At 41.2% G+C, this 23,983-nt stretch overlaps 1 protein-coding gene across 3 annotated transcripts in view; it reads right to left on the reverse strand.

Moving 5' to 3' along the window:
* The window catches only part of KIF13B (kinesin family member 13B), a 134,310-nt gene that overhangs the window by 107,004 nt on the left and 3,323 nt on the right, over window positions 1–23,983 (reverse strand). For all 3 annotated transcript variants that reach the window (XM_054819277.1, XM_054819276.1, XM_054819275.1), the window contains exon 2: window positions 15,275–15,368. In XM_054819277.1, the coding sequence (XP_054675252.1) occupies window positions 15,275–15,368 (94 nt within the window). The remainder of the gene's footprint in view (window positions 1–15,274; window positions 15,369–23,983) is intronic.

A 23,983-nucleotide genomic window follows, 5' to 3' on the forward strand; every position in this document is an offset into this window, starting at 1 on the left:
ATGGCATGTGCTGAATCTCAGCAACGTCTTCAGGAAGGGGGTTGCTGGTATGACCTTACCTGGGAAAGAATCACCTAAGGAACCTGAACAGGGACTAGAAGCACAGACAAGGAAAATAAAGGTATGAGGAAATATCTGATTACAAAGTATACAATATTCTTAGTTCAAAAGGCTAACACCATTTCACAAGAACGGCTGTACCAGGATAGACACCATGTGATATTAGTGAGCTCTACCAGTTTCACCTTGTGTCACCTTTACAAGTAAAACACCTTGCTACATAACCACGAGACTGGTTTTTGTCACCAGAGATTGAGTCACGGAGGACTCTCCTTTGCCTGCTTCCAAACCTACGTCAAAGTGCTGCAGTAATGATTCAGCATGCAGAAGTGTGCTTACTTCGTATTGCTCGCGCTCCTGTATTAGTGCAAACCTGTCACAGAATCCCAGACTGGTTTGGGTTAGAAGGGACCTCAAAGCCCATCCAGTGCCACCCCCTGCCATGGGCAGGGACACCCTCCACTAGCCCAGGTTGCCCAAAGCCCCATCCAACCTGGCCTTGAACACTGCCAGGGAGCCAGGGGCAACTCATGCTTCTACTAATTCAGCATAACTCTGTGTGTTGGATACACTGTAAAGGATTTGCCAGTGCTCTTCCTGAAATTTGATTAAACCCTCAGCAAAGAAACATATTTTAGTGGTGACAGGAAGAGGTAATTACTACGTGTGAAAACTTTGCAGAGAGCAGTTGCACAAGCTGGCACGAAGCTAGGATGTAAGCTGTTAGCATGAAGTTACCGCATAGCTTATTTGCTGTTGTGGGCCGTACAGGTACTAAGATAGCTTGTAGGCAGTAGAGATGCTTGTAAGTCTCAGCTGGTACATATGTGGTTTCAGCAGATGAGTAAAACAATCAGATAATTGCTTCCTCCCAGAACCATCCCTATTTCTCTCTTCTCTGCCACAAAATTTGCATACGCTTTTTCTTGGTCTCTTTTTTTTTTTTATTCTTCACACCTCTGAAGTGTTTCTTTTTCTGCTCAGCACATTGTAATTCTCCCTTCCCGTGGTACCATGGCTGCAAACTCTGCAAAGTCATTATCTTTAGCTGCATTTTCAGGAAGAAACCAGAATTATGAGCTATCAGATGAAGGCTGGCTGCTGACAAATACCAGTCAAAGAGCTCAGAGGAGTAGAGAGAAGAGCCTTCATACCAGGAAAAGACTGGACAGAAGAATAAAATAACTGATAATGTCACTTTTCATCAGTTATTCACGCTAGGTAACATTTTTGTAAGTAATTACATTTGTTACCAAGTATAAATAACATTCAGATCGTAAACATATACAAATAATGCTTAAAAAAATTCAGAGAGCTGGAAGTGCTCATCACTGAAGGGCTATTCAGATAAAAGCTGGGTGGATATCCTGTTTCTTCATTTCATTTATCTGATCAGCACAGTAGAGCCACAACTGCTGAAGAAGAGAAAAAAATGCTGGCAGAAATCTATGAACCCTCAGGAGAAGGAAAATGGTATTGTGCTTTCCAAAAGGCTAAAAAGGAAACTAAGTGGACTAGCCTAAGAACCTCCAAAAACACACATTAAGATGTAGGGTTTCTTTACATCACTACCACAACATAGAGGCCCTGAGTTCTGGCCACGGAACTATGTGACCTAATTAATTATATACCAGCAGAGGAAGCTTCCTGCTTAAAAGAAAAAACAAGCAGAAAAAGAAAAAAAAATCATAAAAGTAACCCCAGACAACAACAACACAAAAACCCCAAACCAAAAACCACCCTCCTCAAACAATAAAAAACCTACCCTTCCCAAACTACAAAACCCTTCTTGTACTAGATCACAGAATCGCACAATGGTTTCGGCTAGAAGGGACCTCAAACCCATCTAGTTCCAACCCCCTGCCACAGGCAGGGACACCCTCCACTAGCCCAGGTTGCCCAAAGCCCCATCCAACCTGGCCTTGAACACTGCCAGGGAGCCAGGGGCAGCCACAGCTTCTCTGGGCAACCTGTGCCAGGGCCTCACCACTCTAACAGTAAAGAATTTCTTTCTGACATCTAATTTAAATCTACCGTCCTTCAGCTTAAACCCATTACCCCTTGTCATACCACTACACTCCCTGATGAACAGTCCCTCACCATCTTTCCTGTAGGCCTCCTTTAGGTACTGGAAGGCCGCAATTAGATCTCCCCGCAGCCTTCTCTTCTCCAGGCTTAGCAACCCCAACTCTCTCAGCCTGTCCTCACAGGAGAGGTGCTCCAGCCCTCTGATCAACTTCGTGGCCCTCCCTCCTGGACTTGCTCCAACAGCTCGATGTCCTTCTTGTACTGGGGCCCCCAGAGCTGGACGCAGCACTGCAGGTGGGGTCTCACCAGAGCGGAGTAGAGGGGCAGGATCCCCTTCCTCGACCTGCTGGTCACACCTCTTTTGCTGCAGCCCAGGACACGGTTGGCTTTCTGGGCTGCCAGTGCACACTGCTGGCTCATGTTGAGCTTCTCATCAATCAATACCCCCAAGCCCTTCTCCTCAGGGCTGTTCTCCACCCATTCCTCGCCCAGCCTACAGTTGTGCTTGGGATTGCACCGAACCCACATGCAGGACCTTGCCCTTGGCCTTGCTGAACTTCATGTGGTTCACACAGTCCCACCTCTCCAGCCTGTCAAGGTCCCTCTGGATGGCATCCCTTCCCTCCAGCATGTCGACCACGCCACATAGCTTGGTGTCATTGGCAAACTTGCTGAAGGTGCACTTGATCTCGCTGTCTGTGTTGCCGACAAAGATGTTAAACAGTGCCGGTCCCAGTACTGACCCCTGAGGGATGCCACTCGTCACTGTTCTCCACTTGGACATTGAGCCATTGACCACAACTCTTTGAGTGCAACCATCCAGGATATCAACCGAAAGAATGGAAAAAATGCTAGATTTATTTTAGAGTCTAGAAAAGGAAGAAAAGAATCTGCAGTGACTGTCCTACAGTCAGATAGGCAGTGTATGACAGAGCTGAGGCAAAACCTAAATCCCCTAATGCAGCCACAGCTCTTACCAGAAGTCCATCCTTCCTCCCCCCAGACATCTTTAAAGTCCAGCCCTCTTCCTTTATGCTCATTTAGCAAAAAAATCACTATTTAACCTGTTTGCTTCTCTCCTCAAAGGAGTGCTCATTGGACAATTAGGCTCTGCATTTTTCTAAGATGGTATATGCTTATCAAAGCTGCCATGAACTTTAAAGCACTAATTAAAATGTTGTTACTTTACTTCACGTAATCCCAGAGCACTGAATGCAACACTCATACCCTAGCAGTGCACTTTGTCCTGCTCTATACCAAAAGAATGGATAAAGACACAAGTTATTTTAATGTAAATTAGAACCAGGGGAGAATAGTTTGGTACCTCTAAAACTGCAAAGACAAAAAATTTAGTGTGCCTTTTAGGAGGAGGCCATAAACAGCCATACCTCTGTAGCTTCCTTCCAGGAAGGACAGACATTCCAACCCAGAGGGAAGGGTGCTGCCCATGCAAGAGCAGCAGATGCTGCATTCCTGCAGACCTAGCTCATGGAAAACAAAAAACAAAAATACCTACAAGATGTTGATTGTTGATTTCTCCTCATGGGAGGAGGAGGAAAAACAGTTCTTGTATCTCTTTCCCCATCTACCGAAATTAAAATAGGTAAAGGAATATCGAATATTAAAGCAAATCTTGAGGTGCTACAGCAATTGCAGTTTTCCCTTCTTACTGTAAGAGCTTGAAAACAAAAATACACAGAAACAACTTCCTCTATTCAGTAGTTATTACCAACTTGACAGAGCTGTAAGATGGTGGCAGTCAGGCTAATGCCTGTAAATGTAATGAAGCATCAAGTGTAACAGTGTCATCTTTTGAACTTCTAATTCTAAAACCACCACCACAACAAAAAAAGGACAAGTTACCTCTAACTGATGCACACAAATAATTCCAAAAGCTTCTTCAAAGTTCCTCAGGACAATGAATATAAGACACTAAGAGGTACAAGGTTTTTCCTTTTCTTCACTTTTCATAATAAGCCCATAAATAATTTAGGAAACAAACCCTGACAGATTTTATACTCCATTTTCCAAAACATAAGGAATTCAAAAGACTATATGTGATATTATCTACCTATGTATTCTAGTTGCCCATAAAAATACATGTGTTACAGTCACTGATAATATCATGAGGCATTTATCCACTTGCTTAGGAGAGCATCAAAGCTCTGGTTAGTGTGTCCTGCCACAGATACTCAACTCCAAACATGCAGATTAGCTGATTTCAAATTAGCTTGAGGGACACATTGATACAATCTAAAGTGATTGTTGCAAAGAGCATCAGAGTTGTTCAGCACGAATAAAATTATTCTGGCTATTACTAATCAATCACACTGGATGGCAAGAAATGTCCTCTCTTGCATCTTTTTCTGATATCTCATCATATTAATCTGAGATCAAGCTTTTGGAGTTTAATCTAAAATATCCTCAAACCAAAATTGATAGGCATAAAACCAGTTTAAGGCAGTTAAGAAGTTTAACAAACTCACTGTAGATATATTATAGATAGAAAAGAAATATATATTTAAGTTCTGTTTTTAAATTGATACAAACTTACTTGACAGGCATGAAATGTCACTGAAGGTGCTAGGTATTCGCTGATACTCCACATACCTTCCAATGCTGAGGCTGTAAAAGCTGTCCTGAACTGCATCTATCACCTTCCACAGAATCCTGTGGCTCCAGCCACTGAAAATAATCCTTCAGCCTGCAGGAGCACTATTCAACACCATTCTGACCACTAAATCCATTTTACAGTCTTACCTCATGAAGCACTATTATTTAAGAGTTGAAAATTAATATGGAATAATTCCTCAGAAGCACTCACAGTGGCAACATTTACTCAGAAAACTGAAGGCAGATCTTAAGATCTAGCTTGCTCCTCTACCCTTATTCAACTTCTCCCCACAGTTTATGGCCACTAGGTCAGCCCCCTACCTTTCTTGATTTGATTTAACAGGAAATATACTTTAAAGCCTTTAAGTATTCTCTTAACATATCACATCAACATAGGAAACAAATATGTCAAACTTAAAGCTCAGCTTTCATTATCTATCCAGTGTTTTGTTCTGTTCATGCCGTCAGAATAGCACAGGGTAATTTGTTAGTGTCATTTCCTTATTTTCATACACTCAAACAGAGTTTTGACTTGATTTCTACCATTTCAAAGAATTACTGCAATCAAAATAAATGTTATGCCCTTTTAAATTATTTTCATAAAAGAGAAACCTACATTGCATCAAAGTCAAAAAAGTCATTGGGCTAAACTGGAAAACACCGGGTCACATCCTAATTCCATTGAAACCCAAGTCCAGTAAAAGACTGACACTGAGCCAAATTCCAACTGACTCTTCTTAAAGCAAATGGATTTGTCTGTTTTAACTTGTGGATTTAACAAGTCAAGAAAACAATTAACACATCACAGCCTCCTTGAAGCTTAAACAGCCCAATATTCTAAGCTTGAGATATAGGCTAGCTTTAAAAACAAAACTGCTGACAGTTCTCTCAAAACTGCTATAGAGATTTAAATAAAAGATATGTTCCACTCAAATATTTAATATGTTCATTCTTATAGCTTCAATTTGCCACAGAGGATTACTTTGAGGTTTTTTGGGGGGTTTTCTTTTAAACTCTGGGAACTGGCCATTACTGCTGATACCGCTTTGCAATGGGAAGGGACTACAAATTACTTTCTATTTGCAGCAGAAGTCCACTCCTTAGATAACTCACAATCAGAAACCTTTGCCAACTCCAGAGAAGTTTGCATGAAGGACAAGCTGCTTAGCAACTATCACCACCAACCTCCAAACACTGTCTGCAAGCAGGTCAACAGTGTTAAGGGTACTCCAGAACTTGCTGCTAGATTACACAGTCTATTAAAAGCCTGCAATGGAGAGAAGAATTAAGGTTGCAGGTACTTTACAAATGTATTAGGTTTTAAGAAGAAAAAGTACCACAGATTAGGAATCCACGAAACACAAGTTGAAGGTTATACTTGAGATCAGATGACATGCAAACCAAATTAATTCTTCATCTATTAGCTTTACTCTTTCCCTCAAGTACGGTAGGTTATTACTGAGTTGGCAAGATCAAAAAAGGCTTCTTTCATGTTCAGCTAAGAAATCTAAGGTGGCCAAGGATGATTCCTAGTGGTGGCGTGGCCACCCACTTCTCATTTCAAGAGGATATGGCTCATGTTATAAGTAGTTTTCACTTACAATATGGACACAGAGTTTATAAATAACAGATAATTCTAATTTTCTGTGGCTACGTTAGCCACAAAAAAGAGGTAAATAGGTGTGACCCAACTGGTGGGAGAAGAACTGTCTATAAAAACATTGTTAACACAATCTCACTGTTTTATTTTCTTAAGCAAAACAAAACAGGTTACAGGTTTCTAAGCATATTAACATACACAAGCACAGTTGAAAGTTTTGAACTTTTTTGTCTGTGTCATGAATTTGTGGAGGGTTTCTATCTTGCATTTTCACTTTTACTCAAGTCAAAGCACATGAGTTGTAGCAAAAACACTTCCTCAAAAGCATAACTTGAAGCACAGCAACTGCCTTCTCCCCTGGCAGAACTCCTACTTCTCAATTTTGCACAAGGTAAGTATTTTATATGGTAAGTGTCCACCTCCTTCAGCAATGCAATCCATCACTCCTGGAACTAAAGACTCACAGGGTGCACAGTAACAGCCTTGCGTGCCAGCCCTGCTGTCCTCCAGACATCATCTCCATCCTTTGTCTGTCCCAACTCCTCTCTGATTTCAGATCTTTCCAGGACAAACAGATTGCCTTCAAACTTTTAAGAAAGAAAATGATTTCTAGGTACTGCAGCAACTCATCAGAAGTAGTCAGATGTAAAACTTTTATATCAGAAGACATTTCTCAATAAAACATAGATGACTGGCAGTTGGATGCAGCCTAGCTTTAATGCACATGGATGGAGTGTGCTCCATAATATAGGTTTAATATTACTTCCTACAAAATAAACTCTGATAGTAGACTGAAAAAACAATGGTTTTACCACAGTTTCATTCAACCATTTAAATGACTCTTGTCCATTTTAGGTGAGGCTTATTTTTCCCCCCTCTTCTAACTTATTTAGGCTGTTCAGTAACCTGATCCATAAAAAGCAGCAATACATACTTGAGGGAGCTCATCAGAAATTATCATTTTAGAGAACAAGGTCACATCTGAAGTGAGAGTTGTATACAGAGATGCACAGAGTTGTACAGGCAACATCGGCAATACAGGAAAATCTCATAGCACTGTCTTTGCAAACATGATTTTCCTGTGAGCTGTTTTGTGCCCAGTATGGATGCTGAGAGAGGAAGGCTTCACTTTCTTCTGGATGTCAGCTATCAGTCACAAGAATACTCTTGCCCTCGCCCCACAACCTCCTGGAAAATTTCTGCATTATAAAACGTTGCATAAATCTGTTCCCTGTAAGAGAAAGCTGAACTAACATCTAACCTAGAAATTTCATTCTCAGAGTTTTATACATCAGTATGAACCCTTACCCACATAGCAAGCCATTCCCCTTAGTGGAAGGAGGTAACACAGCCAAATATGCAGTTAGTGTTGTTTCCACACACTCACATCCTCATCTGAATTGTTCCTATCCCAAGCAGTTTAACACAGCAAGAATTAATACAATGCCAGGAAAGACACAGAGAAGCAAAGGCACATGCAGTGCAATTAGTTTTCACCCATCTTCAAAGACAATAATATTTCTTCCTTTAAATTGCTTTGCTGTCAAATAGCAACCATACCACATTGTGCAAATGGTCCACCAAGCTCAATATTCAATTTCTGGCTGTGTCCAACAGCTGATACCTCTAAGTAAAATGCATGAACAACTGGGGACACATACATAAACCACTGCCTAAGATGAGGCAGCTCTTCAAGTGGTTCTTACCTAACATCAGACAGGATCCTGGTGTATTTTCAAGAAAATGCATGCATTTTTCCATGACTATATGCCTCTCACTGTTTTCTTGGGGCAAGGAGTTCTGCAGATTAATTCCATATATAGCATTGCCTTCATACATTTTCCTCATTTCCCTATTATGCACATTCTTTCCTAAGGTAGAAAAAGTGAAGTGTGCACCCCTATGTGCTCCTGCTATCATATATTATTTTTAAAAGTCAAAGTCTTCCTGGTTACTCCTACCAGTCAGCTTTCCCAGTTCTTATTTATACACACATACAAGAACGCCTATATAATCACGTCAGCACTTCCTCTCTAGGCATCTTAACTGTCTGCATGCTGTTCTGGAAGATATGAGAAGAATTGATTAATTGTGCAAAAATTGTAAGATATTATAACCTAGATAAACAGGATCATGGTATTTTCAAATTTTGCTAAACCTTTCTTTAACTGGGATTTTTGCCTACCATTCCACATATCTCACATATTTTAGTGAATTATACAAGTAATATATATGCTTCTTTATGTCACAAAGAGATTATTTATTTATAATTGGTTAATGCAAGTTTTTCACTGGTTAACCTACATTTTCCACACCCAACACACTCCCTACTTATAATTTTTGCAAAAGAAATCCATTTATGTGCAAGTTTTACCACCTCACAATTCAGGCATTTCCCATGTAGTCAGCTACACCAAGATTAACATTTTCCATTTTTATCAAGAGAGCACAAGATCTGTAATACTCCACACAGCAAGGGCTGATAAGTCATGACTTATTTTGAGCTCTTAGGCCAACATTAAGGAAAGTTCTCGAGTCACACACACAGCAGCCAGATGATAGCCGGCTTCACCTGCGTTCTGTGCAGACCAAATATTGTGTAACTGTGAAGGCTGTGCCAAGCAGGAGCTTATCCTGCCTCCAGCACGCTCACTGCTGCTGCCTCCACGTTGGGCAACACCATCACAAGATTTCTGGCTGAGAGCAGGCAGAGGGAGCTTACGTGGGCTTGCACAAACCCCGTATTCTAGTTTTTAGTAACTGAGCAAAGAATAGGTGAAAGCAGAATCTGATAAGAATATGCTTAGTTCTAAAATACACTTTCTGAGCTTGGCAAAAGCTCTGGGTCCTTTACCTGTTATTTAACATAGTATCTAGGTATTTTGTAAACTTCCACGTTAGTGTAGAATACAAAGCTTGGCTCAGATAGGTTTTAATTCCCAGGACTGCAGCAGTACTGGTTTACAATTAGTAAGACCTTCCAATCCTTCTAGTTTTCTAAAATTTAGAAGTTGCATGTGTGTGTTAACATTCATCCACTTCACACTTAACCTTTCAAAATCAGCGATCTAACATTGCTTAGTCCTTGAGACTCCATAATTTTTTCCCCTAGTATCATTTTTTCAATAGCTAAATCTTTGACAGTATTCTGTCTGTCTTGGTCTTAATCTTCATTTCTTCTTCAAAATGAATAAAAGCTTTATAAGAAGAAAAAAACCCTTCAATATGAAGACAAACCATGGCAAGTTTTAACACACTGGGCTGGCTATTGGCCTGTGATGGGGTTTCAGCGTTAGTGGACAAGGGCAGAGCAAGAGATGTCATCTACCTGGACATGGGCAAAGCATTTGACACTGTCCCGCATGACATCCTGGTCTCTAAATTGGAGAGACATGGATTCAATGGATGGACCACTCAGTGGATAAGGAATTGGCTGGATGGTCGCACTCAAAGAGTTGTGGTCAACGGCTCAATGTCCAAGTGGAGAACGGTGATGAGTGGCGTTCCTCAGGGGTCGGTACTGGGACCGGCACTGTTCAACATCTTTGTCAGCAACACAGACAGCGAGATCGAGTGCACCCTCAGCAAGTTTGCAAATGACACCAAGCTATGTGGTGTGGTCGACACGCTGGAGGGAAGGGATGCCATCCAGAGGGACCTTGACAGGCTGGTGAGGTGGGACTGTGCATTGATTGATGAAAAGCTCAACATGAGCCAGCAATGTGCGCTTGCAGCCCAGAAAGCCACCCGTGTCCTGAGCTGCATCAAAAGAGGTGTGACCAGCAGGTCGAGGAAGGGGATCCTGCCCCTCCACTCTGCTCTGGTGAGACCCCGCCTGGAGTACTGCGTCCAGCTCTGGGGGCCCCAGTACAAGGACATCGAGCTGTTGGAGCAAGTCCAGGAGGGAGGGCCACGAAGTTGATCAGAGGGCTGGAGCACCTCTCCTGTGAGGACAGGCTGAGAGAGTTGGGGTTGCTAAACCTGGAGAAGAGAAGGCTGCGGGGAGATCTAATTGCAGCCTTCCAGTACCTAAAGGAGGCCTACAGGAAAGATGGTGAGGGACTGTTCATCAGGGAGTGTAGTGACAGGACAAGGGGTAACGGGTTTAAGCTGAAGGACGGTAGATTTAAATTAGATGTCAGAAAGAAATTCTTTACTGTTAGAGTGGTGAGGCCCTGGCACAGGTTGTCCAGAGAGGCTGTGGAGGCCCCATCCCTGGAAGTGTTCAAGGCCAAGTTGGACGAGGCTTTGGGCAACCTGGGCTAGTGGAGGGTGTCCCTGCCCATGGCAGGGGGGTTGGAACTAGATGATCTTTGAGGTCCCTTCCAACCCAAACCATTCTATGATTTCCACCCAACCACTGCCTAAAGTCCATCATTCATCTGAAATCAGCAATTTATTACCTACTTACTGCATAAATAGGAAATTTTTTTGTTCTTTTTCATTAAGTTCTGTAAGTATTGGTTTTGTTCTCAACAATCTTTACATTCATTATGGAAGAAATTTCTCTTTGGGTGTATTCTTATTAGTAGCCATGATAAGGTAAACATCATTTACCTACAGCTCTGAAAGGTGACCCTCTATTAATTACAAGGAAAGCAGTCCAAAATTATTTCTCCCCACAACCTTTTTCAGGGCTGTCATTGGTCTCAGCAAGAAAATGGGAATTGGAATGGTAAAAGAATCTTAGAAAAGTCTTCTTTTATAAGTAAAATATACTTGGGCTTCATCCAGTTCCTGAAAGCAGAAATCATCAAGCTCAGATATTGCAAGGCTACGAAAATCCTCAAGTCTAAGATAATAGTACCCCCCTTCTCAGTTTCCAGAACTCCTTAGAAAACAATTAAATTGAGTTTAAGTATCATGACTTCATAAGCAAAAACATTGTCCGTGTGGATATACAAGAGTAAACTGGTTTAAATCCAGGAATAGATACCTTAAAAGTAAACCACTTAAAAAATACTTGTAAAGATACTCAATTATTGAAATATCTATTACAAAGCACTAATTATTAAGATATTACAATAGCTGAAAAGGAAAAACCCAGCTTGGTTTAACACACTTGTCAGCTTCAGTTAGCTGCACTCGTTCCTTGGAATAGTTTTTACCCTGTGCCAGCCTTTGGAATCTCTCTGTTCTGCAAAACAAGATGGAAAGCATCTATAAACCACAAATTGCAACAAAAGTACACAGGAGTCAGCACTCGTTTCATTTTTAAGCATATTCTCTTAATAAAAAGGCTCAAAGGTGGTTTGTTGGGCAGATTTAATAAATGCTTTGTTTTACAAATATTACGGCTCATTCACAGGCCAGTGCCAGACTAATACGCAACTGATTTCTGAGCTTTTATCAGTTACACATCAATTACAGTTATGGCTGCAGTATATAATAAAACTCCTTTGTCTGACCTGTCAAAAATAATAGTTTTTTAAGTCTTTTTAACAGGTCTTGTTTGGGAAATGTAAAATGACAACATGAGCAAATTGATAGTAAAAAAAAAAAAAAAAAAGAAAAAAAGGAGGGAGTCTATAAAAGAACCTAGAGCAATTAGAGTCTATTTGGAGGTTTTTTAAAAAAATAATTCCTATAAACATTCCAATTGTTGCCTAGGACTTATCTATTCACTTCAATCAAAATGAGTTCACACCCTCTTTCAAGCCCTAGCTGCCAAGTAATAATGCTTTGAGTAATCTTTGCAGCACCCAGTAACTCCCATGTTGATAAAGAAACTTTAGCCTTGACCTTTGCAACAGAGAGAACAGACAGCTACATAAGGCAAACAAAAAAGTCGACAAGTCATGCTAATGATAGCATTCATTTACAGGGAATCCCTGGATGTTCACACATCCTTGAGAGGGGAGGTTTTGATTTAAAGAGGGAAATTTGTGACAAAACTCAAGGTTCTGTAGCAAATCATTTTGTGAAAGCAACTAAAGAAAAGGTTGATCATTTCCACACAGTATAATTTTCATTTTAATACAAGAAACCACTCAACCAAACCAGTCCCCCAACAGCCCAAGGTTAGTAACAAAGCCTATCTAGCCTGGAAGTAATCTGAAAGATTTTAAAATTGATCTTCCGTACACGATCAGATTACTGAAACCTACACAGCACTATTAAGGATTGCTCAATAAAGTAACTGCTGCATTTCTCTATCACAGGAAAGGCTGTTTCTTGGTTAAGGAGTAACAGGAGGATGCTAGATTTTTGAAGCTGTATGAAAATAGACTTCCGTTCTGGAGAGTGAGCGTTTTACATGCATTTATTAATCCTCAAGTCTCTAGAAAAACACGTAAATAAAATATTCAGTTTGTAGACACAGGAGAAAGTGAGGTCAATCACTTATCACCTGAATTTTCAAAACATTCCTTCATTTTTAATGCAAAATTATAAACAGCTAGAGAGACACTTTTTCTGAAGACCTGGAAAAATTTCAGTAGCAATTACATCAACACAATTCACTATCTCCGCAAGTCAGGTCCCACATACCTCAAGTTGGGTATCTGTCAAAATATGAAATACATAAAGAGAGTAAGAAATACATTTCTGACTTCTTGACACATTCATTCCCAGGTCCCGTGGGAAATCAGAAGGAGAGGTGGGTGCATCTCTTGGGAACTCCAAGGAACTGCTTCTCCTCTAACTCAGAGCCAACTGGAAACAACACGTCAGGTATTTGCCATTTTAAATGATGTGACTGGGAGAGATTTTTTGCAGACGGACACACGCAGTATGTAGATCTCCAGCCTGCGAGGACCACCTTGGGGAGACTGGACAAATATATTTAACTGTGACACGGGCTAATTCACCCATTAAACTATTTATTTACACCTACCCATCTCCCAGACTTGGTTTCTACCAGAGAGGATGGAAGTGGGAAAACATGCATATTTCCTGAAGTCATTGGTTGTTTTTCCAAATGTCACTCCCTGCCACAGCATGGCTGAGTCATGACAAGTGGGGATGTGGCAACACAGATTTCTGGTTTTAAAATTCTTTTACCAGTTCCTAAATTGACCCTGGTATCTTAACGAGAAATGCAGTAAAGCTCTTAAAATTTTCAAACTTATCCTGCTTTGCAAGCATCTAAAGAGCATATTTACAGTATTATTTACTTTCCTCTGAGTAAAAGCACTCTAGGTTTGCCAGAATTCCTTCAGTTCACCTTAGACACCAGATAAGTCTGAAATCAAAATTAATTATTTTATAGCACAAGGCAAAGTTGTTGACGGCGGATTTGGAAACAGAAGCGGAACCTGAGCATAAATTAACCCCAAAATTTAGAAAAACCGTAACTAAAACTAATCTTTTCCTTGAGCTGGTATTTAAGATTCCTCTGATGGAGCTGCAGAAGCCAAGACAATTTCGCAGCAGCCTCTCTCAGAGGTATTACATTCTAGATAGGACCCTGTTCCAAATTCTTACTACTCCAACTATGATTTTGAGATATGCTGTCTCACTGTTTGCAAGCAAATCTTTAGTGTAGTTTACGTGCCTCCACTTTTCCCTCTTCTATTAAATCATCCCATATAAATTTACTGTGCTTCCTGCTTAGATTAGCAATGGCTATTTGTGAAAATGCAAATGAAGTATTCTTCGGTCTGGCACGCTGGTTTCTCACACTAGGCTCACCATCTTGTCTGGGACGTCAACGCAATTGCCAACCGATTCCTCCCTTGCCAGGGGGCACGATTTGCATTATGTATTCTCCAAAGGCTGCGGTATGAACATTTTTTAAACATATATCAGTGAGTATAAACTATGCAGCATTTGATTGGTTGTCATGTTTTAGAGAAACTATGAGTAACATTCTTAATGCAGCTCTGGCTGAATAGGCTTCTGAGAATCTCAATTTCCTGCCATTTTTAGCAGCTTTAAAGGCTCAAATCAACATAGGTATTTGGCAGCTAAACAATACACTTGTTTCTGGAGGAGGCAGATATTGACACAAACAAAAACACCCTGCCACACACAGCCTATTTGATCTGAAGCTCCAGTCCTACTGTCTACAGCGAGTCTTTCAGCTGATGATGACAGTCCATATTAAACCTGATGATATCTTCGCTTTTCCATTTAATACCACTTGGGTTTGAGAAGTTTAAATAATCAGAAGTCAGGTAAAGAATACTTCTACTGACTGCTGACATACAGTTCAGCTTTACATGAAAAAGCTATGATATGCTGCATTTAAACAAAGCTCTTCTATGTGGTTAACTGAATTTCTCTCATTTCTGTCACTCTTAAGACCACTTCCTTTTTTTTTTTCCCCAGAAAACAGCTCATGATGGATTGTAGATGTCCAGTAATGGGTCATGCCTTTTCCTGCACCCCTGTTATTCTGTTTCATCCATACATTTTTTCATTTCCTCCCCTTGCAAACAAGCAATAAATCAACCAGTCACAACCTTAACCCTATCAATTATTACAGGACTTCTCAGTTTCTCAGCAGTTTAACAAATTGATGCCAGTTCTGACATAAACTGGTCCCTAGCCACCTTTGGGAGTATTTTTGCTGCATGTAATGCCCCACTGTCAAGATGCTTCTAGAGCTACACCTCTCCAGCATGTTCCCATTCCCCTTCTTATATTATACAATGAATACAAGCCATTAATGGAAAATAATTGTGAAAATTAATTTCATTCCAAAATGACAAACTGTGCCCCGCTCAAATTATTTTGCATTTTAAATAGCACATGAGAAGAAATGAAACAGTTAACAGACCCATTAACTGCTAATACATTGTTTAGAGCAGGAAGCAAATGCTCACTTCAAAATGCAGTAAGAACTAGGTTTTCAAAGCATCTTCCCAGCACAGTAAAATCAGCCGTATTTTATAGATGATGACAATTCCATTGCAGAAAGAATATATATTGTTTTTTAAACTGAAAGCCTTCTATCAAGGCCTACATTTCCCAGTTGTTAGCCTCATATTTAATTTATGAAATCTGACCTTCCTAATTCAAAAATCTTACCTGGCATCTCCTTTTGAAAGGTTGGTGTTTACAGGATGAAGAATAACCTTGTTTGCATCCACATCCACCACACATTTTGTATGCAGATCAAGCTCTATAAAGAAATGAGAAAGTGTCAAGCGCTGCTCCTAAAGCACTAGGATTATATACACCATTACTTCCTCCAGACACCAAATTTATTCATGCAGTCTGACAGCCACCCATCAGCTAGAGAATAGAAACAGGACTATTGCCAAATTCCACTTCTAGAGATATTCTGACGGGATGGATCCTGTCCAGCTTTAAAGCATGCACTCTTTTCAAAACAAGAAAGAGCACTTCGGTTTTACTGAGGGACAATCAGCATATACAAGGCAGTATGAAATTTCTTGTGGGGAAAGACCCATTAGGCATGGTACCACTTTGACAGCTCTTCTTATTGCTGTCTCAATGCCTCACACGCTCGGAGGGAAAACTGCCCCTACCATCTGCAGCACATTTTCCCCGGCCACTGTTGTGATACTGCAGTGTGCCATGCCAGCTGTCAGTCCTGGGGCACCTGCTCGGAGAAATTCAAGTCCCATCAAAAATAATTTAGGTGCAAGTGTGTAGAAAAGGGCTTATCCTTCCCCACAGGCTCTTGGTCAGCTGGAAAGCCCAACACTTCCAAATAACGCTAAGCAATGGGATATACACTATGAGTAATAAGAATATTTGGAATGTATGAGAATTCTCAGCCGTAGAGGCGGGGGGGGGAGGGGAGGGGGGGCAAGGGTGGAAGAAAAGTTCAGATAGCACTGACAACCATCCAAGGTATCCACCCAATGACAAATGGAGTTAGATATTAAAAAAAAAAGCACACAGTCACTTGCAATCAAAGTCACTGCCTACAGACATAGGGGCCTGGATAAAAACAAGTCCAGTCCTATGTTCTTACATTCCAATGCTGAACCTGGAAAGTGCACCCAAATGCCGATACCTATAAACATGACACACTAATCACACCCAGTAGGCACTGTGCAACGCCCTCACACGCTGTGATGACGAGGGGCTACATCAAATAACTTCCATATGGGATTCAACATCTCAGCTGAATCACCGAAATATGCTCCTGTCTAATCATGTTAATTATAATCCTCATCCTCCTTCATCTCTGCTCTCTCCTTCTTTGTCACCTGTACTTGCTCTTTCACCTTACAGCACCTTATAAACTCAAGACTGAAAATCTCTCAGGCAAAGACTACAGATCTTAATTATTGCACGGTACCTTGCAGACTTCTTGCTACTGTTAAATAACATAATAAGAGGAAATTTCTTTCATTAACATTTTTTGAAAGAAATGTTATAGCCTTTTGCTGCTTGAAACGCAACAAAGAAAGCCAAAGCTTGAGATTACTGGTCATAGCAGGCAGGCACATGAAACTGAAATCCCTCTGAACAAAATGACTCCTCTATTATTAAACTGTGCTTTTGCAGAAGGAAGAGACGGACAAGCTTCAGAAGCTAGTGTTTATCTTAATTTCTCTCCCCACCCTGAAAGCCAATTTACCTATCATTAATATGCAATATGTGTTTGCTTAGATGAAATTATATTCTCCATACATCCCATATCCGCCAAGCCACTTTATCTTGGTCTGGGTGGTTAGTGATTAACATTCTGTATTGCAGTGACCTGCTTTTCCTCAACTGCTGAGGAAGGTTTTTATATTTTACCTCCCTTATGCAAAGCATAAGGTATGCACACTCTGTATATAAGCAGTATGACCTCTATCACATTTTTTAATCCATCTTGAGAGAGAATGCTGATGGCAGGGCTTGCATCCATGACTGCCCAGTGAACTCAAGGTCTTGCTAGTATTCATTAAACCTCTCTTTGTGAAATACCTTTTAGAAAGCACACAGACAGGATACAAGAGTTCCTTAACGTTCCAAGTCCGCACAGGAAAAGAAGAAAGCCAATTAATCACATACAACACACTTTGTCTGATTATCATCATCACAAAGGTAACATTAAACTCCCTCACCTAAGCGTCCTGCAGACAGGGGACAGCACAGTTTCGGCAGATGTGGTGAGCCAACCTAAGAGCCATTGCCAAACAGGGAGGTCTCCAACCTTCCTTCTGGCTACCTGTGCCTGCTGCTCCCCTACCACCACTCACGCACTCAACAGACTCCTCTGTAAGTCACTTGAAGTTACTTCAATGGCAGAAAACTACCCAGCATGGAAAACCGATGTATTCAGATGTGACAGAAAGTGACCTCAGCCCAGTGAAAGCTCTGAAGAACATCAAAGGCCACACAAACAAGTGGGTAGACCTGTACGGGGAGGAGAGAGGAAGCAGAAGAGTGAGGCCTTCTCCCAGCAGAGATGAACCGCTACATCTGGTCATGGTGTCCCATGAGATAAACCCCTAAGAAACAGTTATATTCAGCCTCTAAGCTGGGTTAGGTATCCAGACAGCCTTAAGGCTACTTATCCCAGTTACCTTGTGTGTTGGGTTTGCGTGGCAGGGTTTTGGTGGCGGGGGGGCTACAGGGGTGGCTTCTGTGAGAAGCTGCTAGAAGCTCCCCCTGTGTCTCATAGAGCCAATGCCAGCCGGCTCTAAGACGGGCCCGCCGCTGGCCAAGGCCAAGCCAATCAGCGCCTCTGTGATAACATATTTAAGAAGTAGAAAAACACTTAGAGAGAGAGAGCTTTTGCAGCCAGAGAGAGGAGTGAGAAGATGTAAGGAACTCTGCAGACACCAAGGTCAGTGCAGATGGAGGGGGAGGAGGAGCTCCAGGCGCCGGAGCAGAGATCCCCCTGCAGCCCGTGGTGAAGGCCATGGTGAAGCAGGCTGTCCCCCTGCAGCCCATGGAGGAAGGATGAGGGGGTGTAGCGATTCCACCTGCAGCCCGTGGAGGACCCCACGCCGGAGCAGGTGGAGGCACCTGAAGGAGGCTGCGGCCCGTGGGAAGCCCACGCTGGAGCAAGTTCCAGGCTGGACCGGTGGACCCGTGAAGAGGGGAGCCCACGCCAGGGCAGGTTTGCTGGCAGGACTTGTGACCCCGTGGGGGACCCCACGCTGGAGCAGTTTGCTCCTGAAGGTCTGCACCCCGTGAGAGGGACTCCATGCTGGAGCAGGGGAACGATGAGAGGAGTCCTCCCCCTGAGGATGAAGAAGCGGCAGAGACACCGTGAGATGAACTGACCGTAACCCCCACTCCCCGTCCCCCTGTGCCGCTGAGGGGGGGGAAGGTTGAAGCCGGGAGTGAAGTTGAGCCCGGGAAGATGGGAGGGGTGGGGGCAAGTGTTTTAAGAGTTGATTTTATTTTCTCATTCCTCTACTCTGTTTTGCCTAGTAATAAATTAGATGAATTCCCTCTCTAAGTTTGGTCTGTTTTGCTCGTGACAACAATTAGTGAGTGATCTCTCCCTGTCCTTATCTCGACCTGCAAGCATTTCATTATGCCTTTTCTCCCCTGTTTAGTGAATAAGGGGAGTGAGAGAGCAGCTCTGGTGGGCACCTGGCCCCCAGCCAGGGTCAACCCACCACACCTTGGCAAAAGACTCACATGGCAGCTCTCCTTTCAGATGAAGAAACAGTTTAAATTCTGTTTTAATAGCACATCATACGCTTTCTACAAATTCTGGCTCCATCACAAAGCATGTTCTTTGACTGATTTCTGATTTCTTTAATGCTTCTGTAGGTTGAGAGATGAATCTTGTATTACCCACTACTGAAAATCCTATCATCATAATTTCCACCTCATTGTGTTTTTAATATTACTAAAGCAGGTTAGCCTTATAGACAATTTATCTTCCTGCTCTTTTGCATATGATCACACATGGACTCCACCCTTACTTTTACTAGTTTCAGTATCTCCTCAGTAAGTAGTGTACTTGCTGCCCCTGAACAACAAGCAAAATTAGGATGCATCAAGATAAGATGATAAGCATGCACATCCAAAAACACCAATTAGTTCATCTTGTAGCAAGGACTCATTTGTCAAGGCTTGGTATTACTATTTCTTTCAACTATACAGGTGGTCTTTCCAGGCATCACAAAATTTAGGAGAAGTGAAAAGGTGACAAGTGGCTCACTGTCAAACTTTGGAGATTTTAAATCTTGTTAGGCTACAATATTTGTGATAAATCTCACCTATTGTTATTGCTAACCTGCTTCTACCTTCAGTCATTACCAAGCAAACACAATCAATTACTCATTTGCTTCATCAAATCAAGAAACTAATCAACTAATTGCTTTTTGAAAATTTAAAACTTTAACTCTCATCATCTCAAGAAACATTTACTGCAGGGAATGAAAGCCTCTTTCATAGCTTCAGAGTAAGAGAGCTGTGACGTCCATAATAAAAGGGTAACACATATCTTAGTCACTTTTCCACATTTACATTTCATAGCTGTAGAAGTGTTAAACAAAGCTGGGCTTGGGCTGAGTGCAAGAATAATGAAGTCATGTGCATCCAAGCTACTCACAGACAGTCTCTTGGATGACTTCTTATTTTACTTGTGAAACTGGAAGGTGGGGCTTGAAAGAGCCCATTCTCCTTCCCGTTTCCCTTGATTTTTCAACTCCTCACAAAAGACAATGCAGATCTTAGCTGAAACCACACTTGTGTAAATCCTAAATGACTATGCCTTTGATAAAAGCCTTATGGGTATTGTAAAAAAAAAATTCACACCACCCATATACTCTTTGGACTCTTTCACTAGCCTAAGAAATTCGGTGTGCTTCAAACAGGGCGGAAAAGTCAGTAAGCAAGAGAGAGCAGGAAGAGCAAGATGAGGAGCAGCATACTGCCGCACGCAATGGTGGATTCAGCAGGCACTGGTATATTCCCAACAACAGGTAGGAGTTTACATTCTCTCTGTAATAGCAGTCACACGTCTGGTAATCATAAACTCAACGCAGCAGATTTTCCACAACAGTGTTAGGAAACACTAGCAAAGGTGCCACTTTAAAACATACTAATCAGGGTCGGGGCAGAGACAAAGAGTGTACGTGAATCCTGGAGGAAGGGGAGAGGAGTATTTTGGAAAATGTTGGATGTTTTCAACCCTGGGAAAGCTCCACCTTCATTTACAGATCAGTTAGGGAACTGTCTTCATAGATTAGCTGCAACTAATGACAACACTGGTTGGATAATGATGCACCCAACTCACTCTAGTAGGGTGCGGAATCAAACCCAGGTGAACAACAAAAACATCTGAACTGCCAGGCGGTGACAATGGAGCTTTTTCAGCCACTACACTAAAAAGTCATCCCACCTTTAAGGTTACTGTACTTCAGAACCAAACAAAATGATCCTAATAGATAGCTTTTACAGGGTGGTTTGAAATAATCTTAAAATGAAAGATGATACAGTAAATAAGCTTGTCCGCAGTTTATCAAGCTAGTGGTTAGAACATGGCATCTTAACGGCTTTTAGCACAACAGCCACGGTAGCTGAACAATCTGTTACAACTTATTGACCTTCCATATTTTCCTCTTTAGATACTCTATTTTTTCACATTGCATAAGATGAATTAAGGGAAAGCATTTCCTAATTCTTCAAAGACCCTTTATTTCCATATAAATTTTTCCATCAGATTTCAATTTAAGAAATTAGTTTCTGATGGTTGACAGTTTTTCAGGTCTTTCAAATACCATCTGATCCTAAATCCCACTGAAACAAAGATGTGAACCTGGTGTTATAACACAGGTTGAATAAAATTTGTGACAGATTCCTCCTGGTCCCACCACCAGGTCTAGGGCAGCTACACCCCCACTGACACCTAAGGACCCCTTGGAGACAGGACATTAAACTCAATACCGTCACTGGGAACTGGCACGGCTGCTCTTGTACAGTTTCGGAAAAGCTAACAAGTCTAAAAAATAAAATGTGAAAGGTTTGAAGTGCATGTACTAAGCTCATAAGCCAAAACTGGCCCCAAATACAAAAGCTCAAAATAATCTCCTGTCAAGACAGACGATAGAAATTTTATATTTTAAATTGCCAGTAGATTTTCAGGAGATTAACATTCCCTGGAAGGTTAGAACTGGAATGTTGTGGCCTGAGCCTTCAATTGTATTGAGTGAGAAATTACAGTTGGTTTCTTGCATCTTTCTTGGTCTAAAAAAGCAAAGAGCAATAACACCAAGAAGTGTTTAAATAGTAACTTAGAAATATTTAAAAGTTTATTTATCACATAGATTAAACAAATATCACCCCCCAAAAAAAGAGGCTGTTGTTTGGTTTTTTGTTTTTGCTTTAAAAAGAAATCTGAAAGCAAGTTCAAACACAACAGGTCCTTGAGTTTCCCTGCCAATATCTGTTGCCTCAGAGTGACTTTTCTCTTTGCCCTTTGCTATGTAGAAGCCAACACAAATAAAGGAAAAACTAACCGACTATATGAGAGTGTGTGAAAATAACTTACATCTAAATGACAATGCTAAGAGATTAAATGGAGAAAAAAATTAGTTAGTGTAATGGCACTTTTATGGTATTAATTACAAGACATAGTGACCGATACATTCTGGACAAAAACACAGTAATTTGACTTGTCCCTTAAGTCTACCAACATGACATATACGCAGGCATCTTTCAAGCTCCTCTGCTATATATATGAACTGCGCAAATATAATTCATTAAATTTTCAGTTTGCAGCAATTAGAGATCATTAAATATGTATGAGCGCATCTGGAAGAGCACACAATACTACCTAATCTTGATGATGAGGTCTAAGTCAACTCAAACTCATGAGCACACTGAACGCAAGCAAGGTCTCCTTGCGTGTTAACACTACGTTGTCCAAATGGTAAAAAAATGTATTCTATCTTCTGCTGTTCCATTTTCTGCGAGAAAAGAGCTTGTCAAACGGCTTTAGTAAAGGCACTCTGTGTATCTGGACATTAACCTTACTCACAGTTGGTTCTGCTGCTGCATGCACTGCTCAGCTCACGGAAACTAAGTAAATAAATCACTCTGGTGACCTTCTGATGCAGCAAAGAGCTCTGAGGAAGTTCAACACACGACTTGGTGCTGGTGCTTTGCTTCAGGCTTCAGAGTTAACAGGAACAAAATGTAATAGTGTTTGCTCTGCCACCAGCCACCCAAGAGCCAAGACAGAACTGTTCACAGTGGTGTATCTGATCTTCTGTTGACTTCAGGAGAAGCAAGCAAACATGAAACCAGAGCAGCGAGGTAATCTCATACCGTGCTTCAGGCTAGCTCTAAAGATGTAATTAGCACAAGAATTGTTTGCCTTTGTGGCATCCACATTGGACTGACTAGTAGTCTCGCCAGAGACTTTGGCTGTGGGGAGTAAGCTTGTAATGCCATAGGAGTTCTTAAAATACAATTGCCTCACTGAGGAACGCAAGATGAAACACTAACTTTACATGCTTTACCCATTTGTCACCGTATCTCTAGGTTAATCCTGCTCATACTACAAACACTGTTTTATAGGGTATCAACCATTACCAGAAAATATTAAAAACTAGGTGCTCATGGATAATGGTGAGGAAAAGTCTTGTGTTTTGCATATTGCCATCAGGATACAACAGGTGCCATTTCATTTGCTCTAATACCATAATTAATCTTATAAGACTGCTTGCACAAACTCCAATTTATAGATAAATTTATTCTGTTGTAATCTCCAGTGGGGAAAAAAAAACAACAAACAAAAATACAAGAACAATCCCCGCCTCCTCCCCCAAAACAAAAAACATTTCAAGTAACTGGAAATGCAACCTCCTCCAAAGAGTAGGAGGACATAAAATTAGCATCTAACATCGTGGTCAGAAGCTTGCACAGATACAGAAGTAAATTTCTTCCTTACAAGCACTGGAGACAGAATTTTTATCATCAAAGCACAAAAAGATCCCTGTTTGAACATAGGAACTAGTCTGGATGAATATACACATTAACATAACAGATACCTGAATGTGTACTTACAGGCAATCTAGATATTTAAACTGGAAGCTATAGGTCTTACACCACACTCCTACAAAGAGTTTGATCTGGTGACGTTGCCCGAATACAGGCTGTGGTCCCATACAGTTTAAACCTAACCTGGCACACCCACACCACCACTCCCCACCTGAGCTGTGCAATGCCACCACCCGCCCTGCCCAGCCTTGTGCCAGCGCTGGTACTTCTATTGCTCCTCAATAAATTAATTCAAAACACTAAACATTTTTTTTTTTTGCAGTTAAGTTTCCTGCCTTTCTTGTTCAAACAGAAAAGCATTAACTCAAGTGAGATGTAGCAACACAATAGCAGTAGTTTTGACTGGCTTAAGGTGTCAGCAGCCATACCCTTGAGCAGAAGTCATATTCTTTTAGTACTGATAAAAGATGTTATATTTTAATTAACACTACACTGAATTGATTCAAAGGCACAGGGAAACACAAGGATTTAAACGTACTTATGGGATGCCTGTACATCAACATCACCTGAAAACAAAATATTCAGTAAGACAAATCTTAATTAAAAAGCCTCCAGCTGTCTTTTGCTTTGCTTCATGGGATGGCTTGAGCTTTGCACAGCATTTATCTGAAATATAATGAATATCTGCTAAGTGAAGACAAACACTGACAACATTCATAAAAGGAAATCCACTGCAACTCTAAAATACACCAGCAAAAGAACTTGCTGATTCTTATCAAAAACCCCTCTGAAAAAAGCAGCGCGCTAGGAAATACTTCAGTGAACGACAAAACCAAGAAAACAGAAGACTAAGTCTTA

Source organism: Grus americana, chromosome 3 (genome assembly GCF_028858705.1).
Source record: "Grus americana isolate bGruAme1 chromosome 3, bGruAme1.mat, whole genome shotgun sequence".
Classification (NCBI taxonomy): domain Eukaryota; kingdom Metazoa; phylum Chordata; class Aves; order Gruiformes; family Gruidae; genus Grus; species Grus americana.